The sequence below is a fragment of the Ochotona curzoniae genome, unplaced genomic scaffold, assembly GCF_017591425.1.
Source record: "Ochotona curzoniae isolate NIBS_2020 unplaced genomic scaffold, NIBS_Ocur_1.0 contig_1014, whole genome shotgun sequence".
Lineage (NCBI taxonomy): Eukaryota > Metazoa > Chordata > Mammalia > Lagomorpha > Ochotonidae > Ochotona > Ochotona curzoniae.
Window position 1 is genome coordinate 52,909,871 of NW_024464920.1, and position 20,506 is coordinate 52,930,376.

Here is a 20,506-nt window from a genome sequence, read left to right on the forward strand (position 1 = left end):
GGGTGCAGGGGTCCAAGGGCTAAAGCCATCTTCTGCTGTTTTCCCAGGCCATTACCTTAGCAGGGAGCTGAACTTAAAGTGAAGTAGCTTGGACTTGAACCAGCACCCATCTGGGATGCTGCACCACAAGCGGCAGATTAGCCTGTTAAGCCACTGCAGTGGCACCTTGGTCATATATCTTTAAAAGCAAAACAATAAAAGAGGGGTTGGTGTCGTGGTTCAGTGAATTCTGTGACGCTGCTAACATCCCATGTGAGTGCCAGTTCAAGGCCTGGCAGCTCCATTTCCCATCTGACTTCCCATTAAAATGCCGGGAAAGCAGCAGAGGATGGCCTGAGTACTTAGACTCTGTACCTCGCATGAGACCCGGATGGAGTTCAGCCTCCTGTGTTCAGCTTGGCCCAGCCTTGGCCATGTAGCCACCTAGGGTAAACCAGCGGTTGGAAGATCTCTCTGTCTCTCCCTGTTTGTAACTCTGTCCTTCAAATAAGTACATAAGGGGCCCGGTGGCGCAGTGGCGCAGTGATTAAGGTCCTCGCCTTGCACGCCCGGGATCCCATATGGGTGCCGGTTCTAATCCCAGCGGCCCCGCTTCCCATCCAGCTTCCTGCCTGTGGCCTGGGAAAGCAGTCGAGGATGGCCCAGGGCTTTGGGACCCTGCACCCGCGCTTTGGGACCCTGCACCCGTGTGGGAGACGCAGAAGAGGCTCCTGGCTTTGGATTGGCATAGCATCGGCCGTTGCCATCACTTGGGGAGTGAATCATTGGGTGGAAGATCTTCCTCTCTGTCTCTCCTCTCTGTATATCCGCCTTTCCAATAAAAATAAAATAAATCTTTAAAAAAAAAGAGAATGGTTTCTATTTAAAAAAAAGGATGATTTCTATGTCTTTAAAGCATTTTTTAAAAGATTTAATTTTTATTAGCAAGGCAGAGATATGAAGATCTGCCATCCTCGGTTCACTCCCAAGCAGCTGCAACAGCCAGAGTCAAGTTGATCTGAAGTCAGGAACCTCTTCAGGGTCTCCAACACAGGCGCAGGGTCCCAAGGCTTTGGATCATCCTTGACTGCTTTCCAGGCCACAGGCAAGGAGCTGGATGGGAAGTAAGGCAGCCAGGACACAAACTGATGCTCATGTGGGTTCCTGGTGCCTACAAGGTGAGGACTTTAGCCACTAGGCTACTGTGCCTGGCCCCATATATATGTATATATACGTATTTTTTTTTTTAAGAGAAAGAACATGCAGCAGAAGCCCAGTGCATCTTGCTATTTAGCTCTTTGTTTAAAATGTTGGTTTCTGTGGCAGACTATAAAACAAATCTTAATGCAAGGGCAGGGGTTGGGGGTATTGTGGTGCGGTGGATCAAGCCACTGTTTGCCATGCCAGCATCCCATAAAAGAGGGGTGTGTCAGTTCTAAATCAGGGCTGCCCTACTGCCCATTCAGCTTGCTGCTGGTGTCCCAGGAGGCAGTGGAGGATGGTTCTAGTGCCTGGGCCCCTGCGCCTGGGTGGGGGAAGGGTGGAGTTGCAAGTTTCTGGCTTTGCCCTGTCCCATCCCTGGCCTTGGTGCATGTGGAGGATGAGCCAGCAGATGCAAGATTTTTGCCTCTCTGTCTCTGATGTTCTTTCTTTCAGATGAATGAATTTTCAAAAATGTAAACGGAGTGAAGTTGTATAAGCATGCTGTCTCATCTAATTCAGTGATGGACAGTGAGAGAAAGAGGCAGGGTGGTGGTGGAGTGACAGCTCAGCTGACTGAGCGCTCTCGAGTTTACTGTGCTGAGGTTGAGTCCCGGCCCAGCGCACCCTGAAAGGAGGTGTGCCTTTCTCAGGATGGAGGGCACGAGGGAGACATTGACACGTCAGCTACGCGGCACCAAGGAGCAGATAACATCTCGGGTGTTTTGGGGGCCTTGGTCAGGCTGTGGGGGGCGGCGTGAGGGAGAGGGCAAGGCTGGGTCAGCCTAGGGGAGTGTGGGGAAGCTGGAGCCAGTCTCGCAGCTGCTGAAGAAGAGGACGAGCCGCTCCCAGCCTGAGTCTGGGCTGTGCTGTGGTAAACTCACGGAGGGGATGGTGACCCTTTGTCTCTGCCTGCAGCTCCGTGGCCTGCACAATGTTCTGGAAGTTTGACTTGAACACCACGTCCCATGTTGACAAGCTGCTGGACAAGGAGCAGGTGACACTGCATGAGTTGATGGACGAAGATGACATCTTGCAGGAGTGTAAGGCTCAGAACCGGAAGCTGCTGGACTTCCTGTGCAGGCAGCAGTGTATGGAGGAGCTGGTGGGCCTCATCACCCAGGAGCCGCCCCTGGACATGGACGAGAAGGTCCGCTTCAAGTATGTACTGAGTCCATGCCTGGGGCCTGTGTGATGGGCAGGAGTGAGGTAGCCAGAGCCAGGGCCTCTTGAAGAAGCTGGGCATCAACACTTGTTCCCTGGACCTCCTTCCTGCCCCGAGGAGTCTGCTCCCCTGGGATCTGTTGTTGGGGTGCCTCACCTCTGTGTATGTAAATAAGCTTAAGTTGTTATAAATAAACTTTCAGAATTTTACTTTGTTTGAGAGGCAGAAAGATAGGTCTTCCATCTGTTAGTTCCCCCCTTCAAATGGCTGTGCCAGTCAGGGCTGGGCCAGGCCGAAGCCAGGATCCAGGAGCTCCAGCCAGACCTTCACTGCCTCCAGGGTGTGCATGAGGGCGAGCTGGACTCAGCTCAGGAAGTCTCCTGTGGATTGTGTTCTCTTTTTCTTTTGAAAAGCCGAGGTGTAGAGAGGGAGAGACGAGGTCCCCCTTCTGCTGGCTCAGACCTCAGAGGACGACAGTCAGATCCGGACCAGACTGAAGCCAAGAGCCTGGAGCTTCATCCAGGTCCGCCCCGTCGGGGCAGGGACTCAAGCACTCGAACCATCCTTTAGTGTGTGTAGCAGGGAGCTGGATTGGAGGTGGAGCAACCGGGACTTGAACTGGTGCCCATGTAGTATACAAGGCAGTTAACCCGCTGACCACAGTGCTGGCCCAGTGGGTACCTTAACCTCTAGGTTGAGCAGCTGTTCCCATCAGGGTATTTTGGAAAGAAAAGGGCCATTCGCATGAAGAAGAAGCCACACCATCTGGCTTTCACAGGGTTGGCCCAGGCCTGGCAAGCGGCCAGGCAGAAATGCGCAAAAGCTGGACACCCTGGTGGTGGAGAATACTCTTCTTTGGGGTCTTTGGCTTGGAGGACATGCATCATTGTCAGTAGTGGCGCTGACCATTTCCAGTACCTAAAATGTAAGCCAAGAGCCCAGGAGGTCGACACAGGGACGAGCAGGGGTAAGACAAGGTTGGAGCTGCCCAGGCTTCAAGGAGGACAGCGGCGTGGGAACAACGAAGGTCATCCTGGCTGCTCTGTGAAAAAGCCATGTGATCCACAGGGTCCCCTAGGAGATAGGGGTGAGGAGCACACAGGATCAGGCATACGCAGACTCAGCTGCCCACAAGAAGGCTCAAAGCATGTGCGTGTGGCAGGGAAGGCTTAGAAGGGGGCAAGACCTGATTCTGGGCACCCTGTGAGCTGCGAGGATTGGCAGTTTTGAGTGGCAGGAAATGAAGTGCAGGGAAAAATGATTCGTTGAGCATGCAAATGGGCCAAGTTTGTGTTTCCTGTCTACCAACAGAGTCTTACAGGTTCCAGGAATAGTGCCCAGTAGCTGCAGCAGGGAGCGCTGGATTGTGTGTAGATAGAAGAGCAAGGCGGGTACACAGATGTGTCTCAGCAGAGCTCTCGCAGCGCATGTTGGTGGACAGCAGAGGCCCTTCTGGTGCCTGGTGCAGAGTTCTAGAAGGACGCTGTGGCTTGTGGAGAAGCCAGGTTGGGAATGGGATGAGCAGATCCAACACAGATGACCGTGTGTGTCATGTAGGATATGTGTGTGTACAGTAGTGTAAACACAGAGTGAGCACACACACACAGATGACCGTGTGTGTCGTGTGAGAACAGTGTATGTATGCTACTAAGTTAATACTGATTACAGCCACTCATCTGTAAATATGGATATTTGTGCAGAATTTCTTGCTTTCTTCTTTTTATTAGGATTGGTTTCTTTATTTGAAAGCACAGTTGCAGACAGACAGGGATCTCTTCTGCTTGTTCCTTTCCAAGATGACCAGAATGTCCCAGACTGGGCCTTGATAAGCCTGCAGCCTGGAGCTTCATCTTGTTTCCCCCACATTTGTGACACAGGACCGGGACTTGGGGTACATTAGCAGGAAGCAGCCTGGAGCAACCCGGGGTTGGCCCCTTGCCCATGTGGAATGATGCTTGACGAGAGCTAGCTTAAGCCACGGAATCACTGTACCACCCCATGGTTTTAAAACCCTCCTGTTCTAAATTTTAAGAGTTTGTTTAAATTTTTAAATTTGGATTTTTTATTGCTACATTTTGAAAGGCACAGTGACACACAAGCACATACACACACACGAGAGAGAGATGTTTGATCCATGGGTCCATTCCTCAAATATAGCACTCAGGGTCCAACACGGTAGCCTAGTGGCTAAAGTCCTCACCTTGCACGACCTGGGATCCCATATGGGCACTGGTTTCTGTCCCGGCAGCCCTGCTTCCCATCCAGCTCCCTGCTTGTGTCCTGGGAAAGCAGTCTAGGACAGCCTGAGGCATTGGGACCCTGCACCTGTTTGGGAGTCCCAGAAGATTCTCCTCGCTTCAGTGCTGGAGTCCAGCTCCAGCTGAGTTCGGAGCTCGGGAAGGGTGCGTGAAATAGGCGTAGAAGGAAGAGACGGACTACTACAATTCCAACATCATTGTGGACCTCGCGAGAAAGCTGTCCGCTTTGTTTATACAGAAGCAGTACACGGTTTTCTTTTAGGGAATTTTGACATAGCTCAAAGAGGGGCACAATTTACAACAGCTTGAGAGGTGAGTGAGGGAGGACCCCACATTCCTTGCTCATCTCGGCTTGCCAGCCCCCACCTACTCTCCTCAAGTCTGGGTCCCATCCTTGGCGCCTGTGACAACTGGACCCCTACCTTGAATTACATATGGGAAAAGGTCTGAGGCCTTGGTTTATGGGGACTGGGGCATTGACACCAAAGGTCATTAGGCCTGCAGGCTCACACAGTTTGTTAACTAAGCAAGAGTTACGATGACGAAAATAATTGCAATTAGCAATGAGCCTTGTTTACTCCATTTAGGTTTCCAAAGACAACTCTACAGATAGTTTCACCTTAAGACAGGGCATTATCCATTCTGATGTTGCAGCCAACATTTTCTCAGTAGACAGCACATCTTATTCAGTAATACATTCCTACTACAATTCTTATTCTATAACTTATCCATCACTTAATGAGAGAAATACATCAAAAGAGAAAAAACATAAAAATCTAAGACAAAAGTTTCAAACATTAAATCCCTCTACAACTGTAGGCTCTACAACCTCATAAATGATCAAACAATAATCAAAAGTATATATGATGTTAGTAAAGTCACCCTATATTTCCTCTAGTTAAAAAATTATGAAGGCAGCCAAAGCAACTACATTTACTATGTTCTAAAGAGTTGAGAGTTGCAAGGACAGGCTAACCTTTAAGGTTACCGTAACTATATTTTTGCCATAGCAGGATGGCCTTTTGGGGTCACAGTAATTATAACAGGATAACCTTTAGGGTCCCAGTAACAGGATAGCTTTTAGGGTCCCAGTAACAGGATAGCTTTTAGGGTCCCAGTAGCTATATTTTTTGTCATAGCAATTTCAACCCATACTCCCATCACTTCCATTATTAGTTTGTGAAACTCTTATCAAGCCATTTCCCAGAAAGCATGCTAAATGTTTGGGCCAGATTTCACAGCAATGGTTAGACACACAATAAGGTGTCTGGAAACAGCATGGGCTTAATTGTACTCTTGTGTGCAGTTAAAGGCCCACTCACCAAGACATTATCAGTAACATTAACTTTTAAGCTCATGTTGGTTGTAAAAAGCCATCTCACAGGGGCAAACTATGCCTAATAGATTGCAAGATTCTTAGTGGGGTGGTTGAGTGTCCATGCGAAAGGGGGTGAAAACTGCGTCAAGGTGGTCAGAGAAATCCGCCAGGCCCTGCCAAACAGCTGGAAGCTCCCCCAGGCCCTGCCAAGCAGGGGAGCTGTTCTGTTCACACCTTCGTGTTATTCACACCTACTGCACGGACCCCAGCACTTCAGATCAGGTCAGCTGCAGCCATTGCGCCCACTTGGGGAGTGAACCAGTGGATGGAAGATCTTCCTCTCTGTCTCTCCTCCTGTGTATCTGCCTTCCCTGTCCCCCCCCCCCCCAAAATATGTAGCATTCAGTGCTGTGCAGGCCAAGCCAGGACTGTGCTTGCCGCTGTATCAGCTTCCAGGCACTTGGAGCTGTGTGGCTTGAATCCTGATCCTGGTGGGTGTGCCCCTAGGTGCATCTGATAGTCAGCTCTACCTGGCAGCAGGGTGGTCCCTGCAGTGCTGAGTTGTTCAGGTGGTGTTTTCAGTCCTTTGAAGGACTTGAGTGGGGTGTGCTAGGTATTCTAGCCATTTAGTGCTCCCTTTCTCCCAAGTGTGTGCTGGAGTCCTGCTCATGTGTGCAGGGTACACATCTGTGTGCACGTGTGTGTGTGTGCTGGAGTCCTGCCCTGTGTTCATGGTACGTGTGTGTGTGTGTGTCTGTGTGTCTGTGTGCTGGAGTCCTACCCTGCAGTTATGGTACGTGTGTGTGTGTGTGTGTGTGTGTGTGTGTGTGTGTGTGTGTGTGTGCTGGAGTCCTGCCCTGTGTTCATGGTACGTGTCTGTGCATGTGTGTGTGCTAGAGTCCTGCCCTGTGTTCATGGTACGTGTGTGTGTGTGTGTGTGTGTGTGTGTGTGTGTGCTGGAGTCCTGCCCTGTGTTCATGGTACATGTCTGTGCATGTGTGTGCTGGAGTGCTGCCCCCGCATGTGCCTGCAGAGCACTTGAGCAGTGTCTGTCTGGGAATTAGTACGTTATGAAGCTCCTCCCCAGGATATCCCTTTGGAAGGTGGCTTCTTCTGACCCATGTGTTGGTGTAGACAAGCATATTCCCTGAACTATTGACACACTCCTTGTATTGGTGCCTATTCTTTCCTCTACTTCCTCCCTTTGGTTTGCTCATTACTGCTCATTGCTTCTCCCTGCTGCCACAACGCTGTTGTCTGGAATTCACAGGGCTTCACAGGGCTTCACTCTGGCCTTCCCTGCTGGCCTTCCTTGTCAAAGTGGCTGTTCCCTGTTCAGTCGGCTGAGCGCTTGTTGTCTGATCCTCACAATTTCCCCATGTGCTGGTGCTCCACACTCCACAAACAGGAGCCCTGAAGGCCAGAGAGCCAGACCTAACCTGCCCTCCTGCGGTGGCCCTTGGCCTCTTCCTTCCTTCCTCCCACACACAGCCTGGGGTACCTCTGCGCAGTGAGGACTGCTCCTCTGGGGCCAGCCAGGCCCTGTGCTGCCGGGCCTCTACATGTAGACCAGTGCTCCCTGTAGGCCTGTGGGCACTCATAGCGGCTCTGTTTTAGCTGAGCTAATGAGAAATATCCACCCCTTGGCTGACTGAGAGGCCTCTGTCTCTCCCCTACACCTGGGCAGCTGCTACACTCAGCTGTTTTCCTTTATTATCCCCTAAACCAAGGCCCTGTTCCTGCCAGCCCACAATGACCTCTAGGCTTGGCACTGGAGCCTCCTCTGTACCTGGCACACTGGCAAGAAAAAGAGGTTTCAGTTGCTGATCCCAGTTGCACATATCCTGCCTGCCAGGTGTCACTCTGCTGTATACATATGGCCTTCAAGATCCCTACTAAAGGCCTTTGGAGCAGGCCTGACTGCCCCATCACCTGCATGTTCAGGTGAGAAAGCCCAGACAAAAAGAAGATGGTCACTTGCCTAGCTCAGGAGCTGGCCTGTCATGGGACAACAAGTGCCATAGGACACTCCCAGCAGTTTGTTCCAGTTGGGCCCATTGTGCCTTCTTGGCAAGCCCAGCTCTCCCAGGTGAGATAAATCATCAGGTCTTGCTGTCCGTGCTGCTTTCAGGGGCTTTGTCCTGGGTGAGGGGTCAGTATGTGTGTCCTGGGCGAGTGGTCAGTATGTGTGTCCTGGGCTGTTGGCCAGATTTGCCTGACCCAGAGCCTTGGTCAAGTGTGTGTGTGTCCTGCCGTTTGCTCAGGTGTGTGTGTGTCTGTCCTGCCTGTCATCCTCCTCATGTTTGAAAGTCATTGAAGACAGGTTGTTGTGGCGTTGTAATGGTCACATATTTAATGGGATAAAGATTTTTTGTTTGGTCATTTTTATCACATGAAAAGTACACTATCCACAAATCAGATACCTTTAGTGATGAATTCCTTGCATAATGCCTAGAACTGGTACTACATCATAAAGGATAAATCAAGTCCCTATTTGCTGCTAGGAAAGCCTTCATTGGCCTCACTGAAATACAGGGGCAGACCTGACAGACCAGTGTGGGGCCTGGAGGGAAGAGAATATTGTGGATGAAGCAAGGTTACCCAAGAACGTAAGTCGGGTCAGTAGATGTTGAATAGGGAATCAGGAGATTGAAAGGTTTGTTTAAAAATTTGAGTCTCTGGTAAGAAAAATACTAGTCACAGTATAATCACATTTTCATTCTATTCTAAGATCTGTTTGTTCTTTGGTTCACGTCACAGGAGCTGCTTCCTTAGGAGCTGTGTGAGGCCTGCACAGTGTGATCTGGGAGATTCCTTAGGGAGCTCACCTCCAGTTGCTTGGACTCTGCCCTTCCAGGTATCCCAACACAGCCTGTGAGCTCCTTACTTGTGACGTGCCGCAGATTAGCGACAGACTGGGTGGGGATGAGAGTCTGCTGGGCCGTCTGTGCGACTTCCTGGACCGGGAGCCTCCTCTCAACCCTCTGCTTGCCAGCTTTTTCAGCAAGACCATCGGCAATCTCGTTGCAAGAAAAACCGAGCAGGTAAGTCATGTGTGCAGCCCATGTGGAACCATCAGGCTGTGAGCAACATGCGTGGAACCGTCAGGCTATGTGTAACACGTGTGGAACCGTCAGGCTGTGTGCTGCAGCCATGGAGAGCTGTGTGAGGTTCGGGTGAGCAGTGAGTTGATGAGATGTGATCAGTTCTGGAATAAGCAACACTTCCCACCGTTGGCAGGAGCTGCTCCATACTCTCGTTAGGCCGGCTTGTCCTCTGCCAGCTGGGCCCAGGTTCCAGGGTGTGCCTTCATCGTCTCGGGACCTTACACACGCACCTGCTGAAGGCCTGCACTCTGGTCTGTGTGTCCATTCCACTTGTTCTTTGTAGGTGACTTCTGGCATCAGCTGTGGCTGACCTGGAGGCTGCCCTTGTTCCTGCCTGGTAGGGGTGCAGTACTTCAGGCCTTCTACTCTGCAGACTCAGGAGGCTGGCACCACCAGCCCATCCCTACTGGGTTATTCCACAGCAAACCTCAGACCTCTCAGATAGTTTCTGTAAAGACTTTAGTACAGGAGCTAGCGTTTTGGTTACGCTACTACCGGTGACACCAACATTCCCTATGGGAGGTCTGGTTCAAGTCCTAGCCGCTCCGTGTGTGATCCAGCTGCCTGAAGACAGGCTGGGAGAGCAGTGGAAGGTGCCTGGGTGCCTGCCGCCCACGCAGGAGTCTCCGTGGGAGCTCAGGCTCCTCCCACCCCAGTTGCTGTGAGCATTGGAGAGGTAAGCCAGTGGATGGAGCCATATCTCCTTGCCCTCTTCCTCTCAACCCCTTTCTTTCCTTCTCTTCCTTTCTCTCACTCTTCCCTCCTCTCAGCCTTTCTGTTTCCTTCCTTCCCTCCCTCTGTCTCACTGCCTTTCAAATAAATAAATAAATAAATAAATCTGAAACTTTTGTTATATAGCTCCAAGATGCAAAGATGTATTTCTTTTAAGTGTAACTAGAATTAGCCCTTGTGCATCTCATCAACAAACCATAAAACATTCTTTTATTTTTTTTTATTGGAAAGGCAGATTTACAGAGAGAAGGAGAGGACAGAAAGATCTTCCGTCCACTGGTTCACCCCCCAAGTGGCCACAGTGGCCAGAGCTGATCTGATCTAGAGCCAGGAGCCAGGAGTTTCTTTTGGGTGACCCTCATAGGTGCAGGGTCCTAAGGCCTTGGGCCATCCTCCATTGCTTTCCCAGGCCACAAGCAGGGAGCTGGAAGGGAAGTGGAGCAGCTGGGATATGAACCAGTGCCCATATGGGATCTCGACATATTCAAGGTGAGGATTTATCCACTGAGCCATAGCACTAGGCCCACAGTGCTGTTCTTCATTCCCAGCATAGCTAAAGGGATGCTGCAGGGTGTCTGGGCAGGAGGGTGATGAGGTTCTCAAGCTTCATGTGGCAGAAGCTTGCCTACATGCCCCATCCTTGCGGGGCAGTGGGACAGCACACCTGCCAGCGGAAGTGTGCTGGCAATGCTGTCTGTCTAAAGAGGATCCAGGAGAAGCTTCTGTTGGCAGCTTGTGCCGCTGTGGCCATTGGCAACCGTGCTGAGGCTGTCACTACTGGAGCTGCTCCTGTTGCTGGCCACCTCACGTTTGGGTGCTTCACATCCTGGCAGCCTTGCGGAAGCTGCTGACCTGCAGCTGCCCGCCAGGCTCTCACAGAAGTGTATTTCCAGAACCCGCCTGCTTTGCTGTGTGTAACAGGATGCCTCTGCGCTCTGTGGACACTGCCATCCCCTACAGCCACAGAGATGTGGGTGCCAGCCCAGAGGGTGTGTACACACATGTTGCCCCCGTGGAGGTCATGCTTGATCATACATCCACAGTGATCCTGGAGAGATGGGGGAAGAGCAAAGAGCAAGGGCCAGTATTGCGGCATGGTGGGCTCAACCACCACCTGCAACCCCCAGCATCCCATGTGGGTGCCAGTTTAAGTTTCAGCTGCTCCACTTCCGATCCAACTCCCTGTTAATGCACCTGGGAGAGCAGTGGAAGATGGTCCAAGTGCTTGGCCCCCTGTGCCCGTATCCGAGACCTGCAAGAAACTCCCTGGTCCTTTCTGGCTTTGGCCTGGCCCAGGCCCAGCCATTGATGCCATTTGGGAAGTGATCAGTGAATGGAACATCTCTGTTTGTCTTTCAAATAAATTAAAAAAACCTTTATTTAAGAAAAAAAAATTTTTTTTAAGAGGCGGCTGCTTTTGAGAATCTTGGAGAAGTTTGAGGGTGAATGGACTGCCTTGGGTCCCTGGTGCTCAGCCCAAGGTGCAGACTGGGTGATGGGGTGCAGGCCAGAAGGCCTGACCTCTGACCTCTGCCTGATCAGTAGTGCCTGACTGAAGACGGTAGAGTCCAGGTCTCTGAATGGATGGGAACCACCACCAAGTGATCTCAAGTTGCTCTTCACGGTTGGTGAAGCAAAGTGGAAAATAAACACCAGTTTTTAAAATACATACATACGTAAGATAACTAGAATTCCACTGTTTGTCACCATCAAATATCCAGTTGGGGCAAGTGAGTTAGTGGGGTTTGTATCTTTAGCTCCAAGAATGCACATCCTCTGAGGGCGCTTTCAGGGCACTGAGGGCACTGTCAGGGCGCTGTTAGGGCACTGTCAGGGCATTGTCTGAGGGCACTGTCAGGGCGCTGTCTGAGGGCGCTGTCTGAGGGCACTGTCAGGGTATTGTCTGAGGGCCCTGTCAGGGTATTGTCTGAGGGCGCTGTCTGAGGGCACTGTCAGGGTGCTGTCTGAGTGCACTGTCAGGGTGCTGTCTGAGGGCACTGAGGGCGCTGTCTGAGGGCATTGTCAGGGCACTGTCTGAGGGCACTGAGGGTGCTGTCTGAGGGCATTGTCAGGGCACTGTCTGAGGGCACTGAGGGTGCTGTCTGAGGGCACTTCTCAGGGTGCTGAGGGGACTTCTGGACTCAGTGGCCTATTGCATCTGCTAAAATGTCATCTGTCAGATTTGCAGGGCATCCCACAGGACTGTCCATCCCAGATTTTTCTTTTTTTCTGCTTTGAGACTTGTTTGTTTTTATCTGAAAGGCAGATTTAGGGAAAAAAGAGATTGAGCTCTTCCATCTGCTGTTTCATTCTTACAGTGGCTGGGACTGAACTGATCCAATGGAGGAGCTTCTTCCTTGTCTCACACATGGGTGCAGGGGCCCGATGCTGTCCTCCACTGCCCTCCCAGGTGCATTGACAGGAAACTGGGTTGAAAGCAGAGTAGATGGTACTCCACCAGGCAGTCTGTCACATGATATGGCTGTCCTAGGCAGCAGCTTAATGCACTGTGCCACAACGCTCCCCTCAGACCCTCTTCTGAAGCAGTCAGTGAAGAGCAGGCAGAACAGGGGTGCTGCAGTGGCTTGGTCTTCTTGGCTGGAGTTGGCAGACATGATAGCGCGCCTTTGTGCCTGGTCCTTGTAGCACAGGGCCTAAGCGTGTGTGTTTCTCATCATTTAGTGTTGTCTGATCGTTCTACTCTGCCACTTTTTGATATTTTCTTTATAATTTATTTCCCCATATGATATTTCACTCCCCCTCCTTCATCCTATGCTTAATACTTGAAGTAACATAACCTAAGCTCTTCGATGTATTCTGTTATTGACAAATGTAGCATACTTAATTGTGCAATTCAGACAAGACGGAAATTAATGAAGCAGTCTCCTTTAACCCTCCAGAGATCGCATTCTTCTGAAGGTGTCTCCAGCAAGCGCGCTGTCGTACCCTGAACAGCACGTGTCACTTTTTCCACTGAGAGGTCGGCCTTGTCTGTATTTGCCTGTAGACCCAGTACATTCTCTTCGGTGATGTCACATTCCTTGTCTGGGACTGTACCAGGGTTTCTGTCATTCGTTCAGGATGTTGCTTGTCTCTGCCAGCCGCCTCTTCTGTTCCCAGAGGCCCAGAAGCCCCGAGGCAGGGCTGCTGGTGGACTGACCGTGGCACCCGCTTTGTTCCTCATCTCGGAGTCTTTCAAGCACCTTCACGTTAGCGACAGGTGTAGGCATCTTCACACCTTGTGGCCTTACTTCTTCTCAACTCCCTTATTCCTAGCCACCCTCCCAGATGACAGGGAAGTAGATCTGCCATCATATTACTGTGATTATTATTTACTTGTTATATGTAAACTCAGTGTGTTTTTCTAAGGGATGAGGACTTGTGAGTGCAACCCAACAACATTCTCACACCCAAAGTATTAATGGCCATTTCTGTCTCTCATCAGCTGTGCCTGTAGTGATCAGGCCACGCCAGTGGGGTCACGAAAGGGTTCCTGAGTGGGTGTGTCCCAGGCTCCTGGCTTTAGCTGGCCCAGCCCTGGTCGTTGTCATCTCTAAATCTTTTCCTCTCCCTCTCTGTGGCTCTCTCAACTAAATAAAGTATTTTTTTTTTAAAGGATGAAATTTGTTGGAAAATTTTTATAGTTTTGTTTACTCAAACATGGAATTTTCTTTATTCCTATATTTTTGAAAGTTTATAGTATCAATAGTTGTTGATATTTAGCAAATATATTGAGTTATTTGTGTGTTTTTCTATTAATAGGTAAATTATATTGATCAGTTGTATTGTTATAGTTTGAAAGTCAGATCACAGAGAGAAGGAGAGGGAGATCCCTATATGCTGGTTCACTCCCCAAGTGACCACAGTGACCAGAGTTGAGCCAATCTGAAGCCAGGAGCCAGGAACTTTTTCTGGGCCTCCTATGTTGGTGCAGGGGCTCAAGGACCTGAGCCCTTTTCTGTTGACTTCTCAGGGCATAAACAGGGTGTTGGATCAGAAGTGGAGCAGCGAGGACACAAACCTACTCCCGTGTGGGATGCTAGGTCTGGCAGGTGGAGGGTTAGCCAGCTGAATCACCATGCTGGTGCTGATTAGCTTTCTTTCTCTTTTAAAGATTTATTTTGTTTTTATTGCCAAGTCAGATATACAGAGAGGAATAGAGACAGAGAGGAAGATCTTCCGTCCAATGATTCACTCCCCAGGCGGCTGCAACAGCTGGAGCTGAGCTGATCCGAAGCCAGCAGCCAGGAACTTCTTCTGGGTCTCCCACGCGGGTGCAGGGTCCCAAGGCTTCAGGCCGTCTTCAACTGCTTTCCCAGGCCACAAGCAGGGAGCTGGATGGGAAGTGGAGCCTCCGGAACTAGAACTGGTGCCATATGGGGTCCCGGGCATGCAAGGCGAGGACTTTAACCACTACACTATCGCGCTGGGTCCGACTGATTAGCTTTTTAATGTTAAGCTACGTTATGTTCCTGGAATATATACTGAACTTGGTTGTGAAGTGTTTTGATTTCTTCACATTGGTGAGCTTTTACACAGGTGGTCATCAGTGAGCTTGACTTGAAATTCCCTTATGCATAATACTCTTTTCAGGCATTAGTGAGACATTCCTTTAAAAAAAATAAGATTCCCTCCTACTGTTCTGCACCCCAGTTGTTAACATACACCTTGTTAGAGTTATAAGCCTGTTTAGACTATCCTAAATTTGCCAAGTTCAGTAAAAATCATGCATGAATACTATAAACTGCTAAATACAAAAATTAAAATAGACACGAGACAGCTGAATAATACCCTATAACCATTTTAATGTGTAGAGCAGCTGGTTGTGTATAAACTAAACTTGAAATGTCAATGAAGTAGTCGCAGGGTGAGGTTAAGAAATTGCATTTTCTCACACATTAGTCACTCAGTTCCATACCGGCTAACTCCATAACGTTGTAGGTTGTTGTTGATGTTGTGTTGTGAGTTTTCAGGAGGGGATGATATTCCGCCAGCTCTATTTTCAGACTGGGGATGGTCTCCCAATGAAACTGTTGAACTTGTCTGGACAATAAGATGCTGGACTCTATGCAGGGAACTTGTTTACAATGAGGGAATCATGACTGGATATGAACTGTACTACTGCAACGATGTGGAAGAATCCAACATGGGGCGTGGGCATGGGGTGGGGTTGGGGGAATCCCAGAACCTATGAAACTGTGTCACAAAATGAAATTATTAAAAAATAAAAAGATTTACTTATTTATTTGAAAGAGAGAGACAGGGAGGGGCAGAAACACAGATCTTCCATTCTCTGGTTCATTTTCTTAGATGGCCACATAGCCTGGCCGGAGCCAGGAGCAGAGTCTGTGTGGGCATCAAGGACCAAGCACTTGGGCCAAACTCCACTGCTTCCCCAGGCCGTTAGCACAGGACGGGATTGGAAGTGGCACAGCTGGAAAATGAACTGGTGCTCATATGGGCTGCCACATAGCAGGTGGTAACTTTATCCATTACCCCTGCAACACTGACCCCTAGGACATATTCCTTTAAGTTCTCTGGAAGAGTCTATTTAAGATTGGGCTATTCTTTTTTTTTTGTATATTTTTAAATATTTTAAATAGGGGCCAGTGCTATGATACAGTGGGTTAATCCTCTGCTTTGTGCCACCAGTATCCCATACAGGCGTCAGTTTGTGTCCTGGCTGCTCCACTTCTGCTCCAACTCTCTGCTTATGACCAGGAAAAATAGTGGAGGACAGCTAAAGTCCTTAGGACTTATTATTGTTGTTGTTGTTAGAAAGGCAGATGAGATTTTGTGGAGAAGAGAGACAGAAAGATCTTCCATGCACTGGTTGACTCCCCCAATGGCTGCAATGACTGGAGCTGAGCTGATCTGAAGCCAGGAGCCTGGAGCTTCTGCTGACTCTCCCAATGGATGCAGGGTCCCAAGGCTGCTTTCCTAGGCCATAAGCAGAGAGCTGGATGTAAAGTGGAGCAGCTGGGATATAAGTCTGTGCCCATATGGGATCCTTGCACTTGTAAGGATTTAGCCATTGAGCCATCATGCCCGGCACAAAAATAAAGAAGTCTTTAAAAATATTTCACAGGGCTCGGCACAGTCGCAATAGCCTAGTGGCTAAAATCTACCTGTGTGGTTGCAGATGTTAGGATCCCATTCTTTTTTAGGACTTAGTATTCCTGTGTGTGTGACATTTTCTGTGTTATACATTTACTGATCAACATCAAGGTTGATTTCATGTCTTTGCTATTGTGAATTCTCTTAATTTCCATCAGTTTGGAATGATTTGTTTTTACTTTTTAAGATTTCTTTGTTTGAAACATGTAGAGATAGAAAGGTGTTCCATCTGCTGATTCACTCACCAAATGACCACAATTGCCAGAGCTGGGCCAGACCAGAAGCAGGAGCCAGGAGCTCCATTCTTGTCTCTTCCATGGGGGAAGGGTCCCCGGCAGCTGGGCCATCATCTGCTTTTCCTGTGGATGTGTTAGCAAGAAGCTGGATCAGAAGTGAGATAGCCAGGATTAAACCCACACTCCAGTCTGGGGTGCTGGTATAATAAGCTATAGCTTGCCTTGCTGTGCTACCATGCCAACCCCTCAAGAAGTTTTTAGCAGTTTCCATTTTTCTCACACAAATTAACATAAAGTTATTCTGTTAATTTATCATAGTAGTTTTCTTTAATTTTAATATAGAAGGTGGAATGAGACAGATTTCCTGTGTGCTGCCTCACTCAAAAGCCCCCAGCATTGGGACCAGGAGCCAGAGACTCATGTGAGGCAGGGACCCAAGTGCTGGAGGTGGAGCTCCTAGGCAGAGCTGGGCCTGGCTCCAGAGGCTGTGATGAGAGGTCTACCCCTCTGCTCCACGCGCCACTTCTCAGCACAGCTGTCCTGTCTCAGGGATCTAGCTGGGCCCATCTCCTTGCTCAGCAGTAACGAACATCTTACCCACCACAGCTCGGTGTGGGCCCGCCCTGTCGCATCGGCTGTCATGTGGCATCCTAATTTGCAAGCACATCCTGTGTTTTTGCAGAACGATGCATTCCTAGGGCATGACTGTTTACGTGGGACTTCTCTGCTCTGTTCCTAGCCTTTCTAGTTCCATCATTTTCAAAGAGCCTTCTTCCCTCCTCTTCCTAGTTTTATCATTCTTCCTCTCATTTTCCTCTGCTGTAGTCCATTTTCTGTTCCTAAAACTGGATGCCCCAAGGGTCTGGTGCACTGACTCAATAGGCCCGATCCCATGTAGGCACTAGTTGTGTCCCATCCAGTATTTTGCTTATGGCCTGGGAAAGCAGCAGAGGAGAGCCCAAGGCCTCAGAATCCTATATCCCCAGGGGAGACCTGGAATAAGCTCTTGGCTCTTGACATTGGATCAGCTCAGCTCTGTCCGTAGTGGCCGTTTGGGAACATCTGGGAATCAGTGGATGGAAGATCTTTCTGTCTCATCTTTTCCTTGTTAATCTGGCTTTCCAGTACAATGACTAATTAACTAAATAGATACATACATTCATGCATTCATACATAAATCTTAAAACTGGATACCCCAAGCTGGACAGTATGAAGGAAAGTGTCTCCTTTCTTGTAGTCTAGATGTTGGGGAGTCATAAGCAGAGAGGCAGCATGAGGTGAAGGCACCCCTGCTTTGAGTACTCTGCAGGCCGGAGGGCGTCCAGGGCATCCAGTCCCGAGACAGCAGATGGACCAGCTCAGCTGCTTCCACGCCTTGTAAACCCACTGGCAGTGACCCCTGTAATCTGAATCCATCATTGTGACCTTGGTGTTATGTTTCCAGCCTTCCCTACCGAGTGGGACATGGCGGTACCAGTTACTTCTTCCAGAGTGGCAGGTGGGGAGCCTACCCCAGGGCTCTGCCTCCACTCCATCACTCCAGAGCTTCCTGCTGAGCTGTGTGTCCCTGTCGGTAGCCCCATGTATTGCCCTCTCTCCTCTCTTTTCTCCCTCTGTGAAGTGCTGTCATGGCTGGTTGTCTTGGCTCAGCTCTGTCAGCCTTGTTCGTTTCTCTCGGAGTTGAATGGCATCTTCACCACACTGAATGTGTGGATTTTCTGCACTGTGTCTGGCATCTAGGAGGCACCATGTAGTGGTGGTTGTCAGTCCACTGGGGAAAGGGTGCCCCCAGCACCAGACGTGCCGCCCACACTGCTCACCACCAGCCCCAGTGTCATGTCCTTCTGGGGGTGTGTGCTGAGCATCACTGAGTGTGCTCTGTGACTCTTCTAGGGGAGACTGCACGCCCTGCCTGCTTACCAGCTGCCTTCCATTGCAGGTGATCGCCTTCTTAAAGAAGAAGGACCGGTTCATCAGCCTGGTGCTGAAGCACATTGGCACCTCGGCCCTCATGGACCTGCTCTTGCGCCTGGTCAGCTGCGTGGAGCCAGCCGGGCTTCGGCGGGAGGTCCTGCACGTGAGTCCCTGTGAAAGCATGGCTGTATCTTCCTAGTGTGCTCCAGGGGGATGGTGTCCCTAGCTCCCCACTCCAGCCCTCCGCATCATGTCAAGGCCTATACTCAACCCCTCCTGCTGCCCACCCTGGATAGAAGCAGAGAGCCAAGAGGCCTGTCCTGTTGCTCTGTGAGCAAGCAGGGGTGGGCCCTTCCTCATCCACCCTGCAATCTTGGAGCAGCTCAGCCACCCGTCAGGCTCATCAGTGCTGCCCCTTGGTTTGTCACCGTTGCTTGTACTATGCCCTGGGATGAGTTAGAGGAAGCCACCATCCTGTGCCTGTCCTCCTGTCAGTACCCACCTCCCTGGGCTAGGGGTTGGGGTGGCTAGACCTAGGTGTCCCCCCAGGATACTAACCCATTCCTCACAGAGCCAGGGGTGACATTGCCCCTGCACAGTGCCTGCTGCTGCTGCTGCAGTGTGCCTCCTCAGCTGCCTGTGAGGCTGTAGTGTGCCCTGGAGGACCTGCTGGACCCTGCACTGGGCTCCCGTAGCCCTGGGCTTGGAAGGGGGTTCGCTCTGCCCTCACGTTGCTCTTGCAGATGACCAGGGTCCTTTTGCCCTGCCTTGTGTCGTCTAGTGTCCCTGTCCACTGGATCCCCAGCTCGCCCCGGCTGCTGTGCGGCCTGGTCTTCAGAGGGCTTTCCCATGGGACAGATAGACTGCAGCCTGCGCTCTCAGTCTCACCTGAGCTCTCAGAAATCCCTCCATGTATTTGATGCAGAACAGTAGTCCAGGTGGCCTCCTCCAAGGTGCCGGGGAGCATGGGTTTCTGTGGCCCCGAAGGACTTCCCTTCCTTTTCCCTTAATTATGGACAGAGATGTTGACACACAATTTTTCCCCTTTTAGTGGCTTAATGAAGAGAAGATCATCCAAAGACTTGTGGAACTGATCCATCCGAGTCAGGACGAGGACGTGAGTGTGGTGCTCACAGAACACTCCTTCCCTTGGCTTCTTTAGTATCTGTCTGTCCATCTGTCATCTGTCTGTCTGTCTGTCTATATCTATTCATCCATCTATCCATCCGTCTACTCAGCTATCCATCCATTTGTCAGTCACTTACATGAGAGGCAGAGTTAGAGAGATCTTCCATCCAGATGTCTGCAAAAGCCAGGGGTGGACCAGGTCAGAGTCAGGAGCTCCAGGCTCCACCAAGGTGTGTCGCAGCTCACCTTGTTTGCTGCATGAAACTCCCAGGTGCTCAGGGAAGGATGCTCCCCTGCCCCAGGTAAGGCCGCACTTTATGCTTGTTTTCCTTTATTCAAGGGTAATCTCTAGATTACTTTTTTTTTTTTACTGAAAATAATGTTTGTATTATAAAAACAAATCTTAGTTACCTTTCATAGTAGTTACCTGTAGCTGAATATCAGATAACACCGAGAGTTAGTTCCTTGCAAAGAGGATCGTTTATAATCCCTGTCAGTACGCACCTCCCTGGGCTCGGGGTCAGGGTGGCCCAATGTCCTCTGCTCACAAGCTGGACATTCAGGGTTCATCCAGGGGGATTGCTCCTATGGATAGTGGCCTGGCAGCACTCAGTCTCCCAGGACTGCTGGCTGAGGCCACCCTCTGCTCAGAGTGCATCCCGCAATGAGCAGGAAAGCCTCTAGCAAACTCAGCATGGCAGAACCCACTTCTTAGACGTGCACAAACATGGAAGGCCATGCCGGGGCGGGGGAGGAGTCACTGGGGCCTCCCAGAAACTTCAGCATAAACCAGGAGTAATGAGGGGACCGGGAGGCTTCCAGTCTCAGCTGAGCCCTCCACACAATCCCGTTAGGCCTTTTTCTCGCACTAAGATGTTTGTGTGCACTCACACCCACATCCATATACACACCCTCACCATCCTAAGGAGGTTTGTACACATGGACACACACAGATACACCACCCTCGGGAGGGTTTGCACACACACACATGCACCAACCTTAGAGGGTTTGCGCGCACACACACACACACACACACACACACCATCCTCGGGGGGTTTGTGTACACACAGACACACACACACACCATCCTCAGAGTTTGTACACACACACACACCATCCTCAGGGGGTTGTGTACACACAGACACACACCATCCTCAGGGGGTTTGTACACACAGACACACACCATCCTTGGGGTTTGTACACACAGACACACACCATCCTCAGGAGGTTTGTACACACACAGACACACACCATCCTCAGGGGGTTTGTACACACACAGACACACACCATCCTTGGGGTTTGTACACAGACACACACCATCCTTGGGGTTTGTACACACACACACACCATCC

The 20,506-nt window shown here is 50.3% G+C and overlaps 1 protein-coding gene across 3 annotated transcripts in view; it reads left to right on the forward strand.

Moving 5' to 3' along the window:
• Positions 1–20,506, forward strand: part of PPP6R2 (protein phosphatase 6 regulatory subunit 2) — a 50,569-nt gene that overhangs the window by 15,878 nt on the left and 14,185 nt on the right. For 2 of the 3 annotated variants that reach the window (XM_040987782.1, XM_040987773.1), the window contains exons 2-5: positions 2,098–2,340; positions 8,778–8,964; positions 18,052–18,189; positions 19,078–19,143. In XM_040987782.1, the coding sequence (XP_040843716.1) occupies positions 2,114–2,340; positions 8,778–8,964; positions 18,052–18,189; positions 19,078–19,143 (618 nt within the window). In that variant the 5' untranslated portion in view covers positions 2,098–2,113. The remainder of the gene's footprint in view (positions 1–2,097; positions 2,341–8,777; positions 8,965–18,051; positions 18,190–19,077; positions 19,144–20,506) is intronic. The other variant, XM_040987791.1, reaches the window with a different exon arrangement.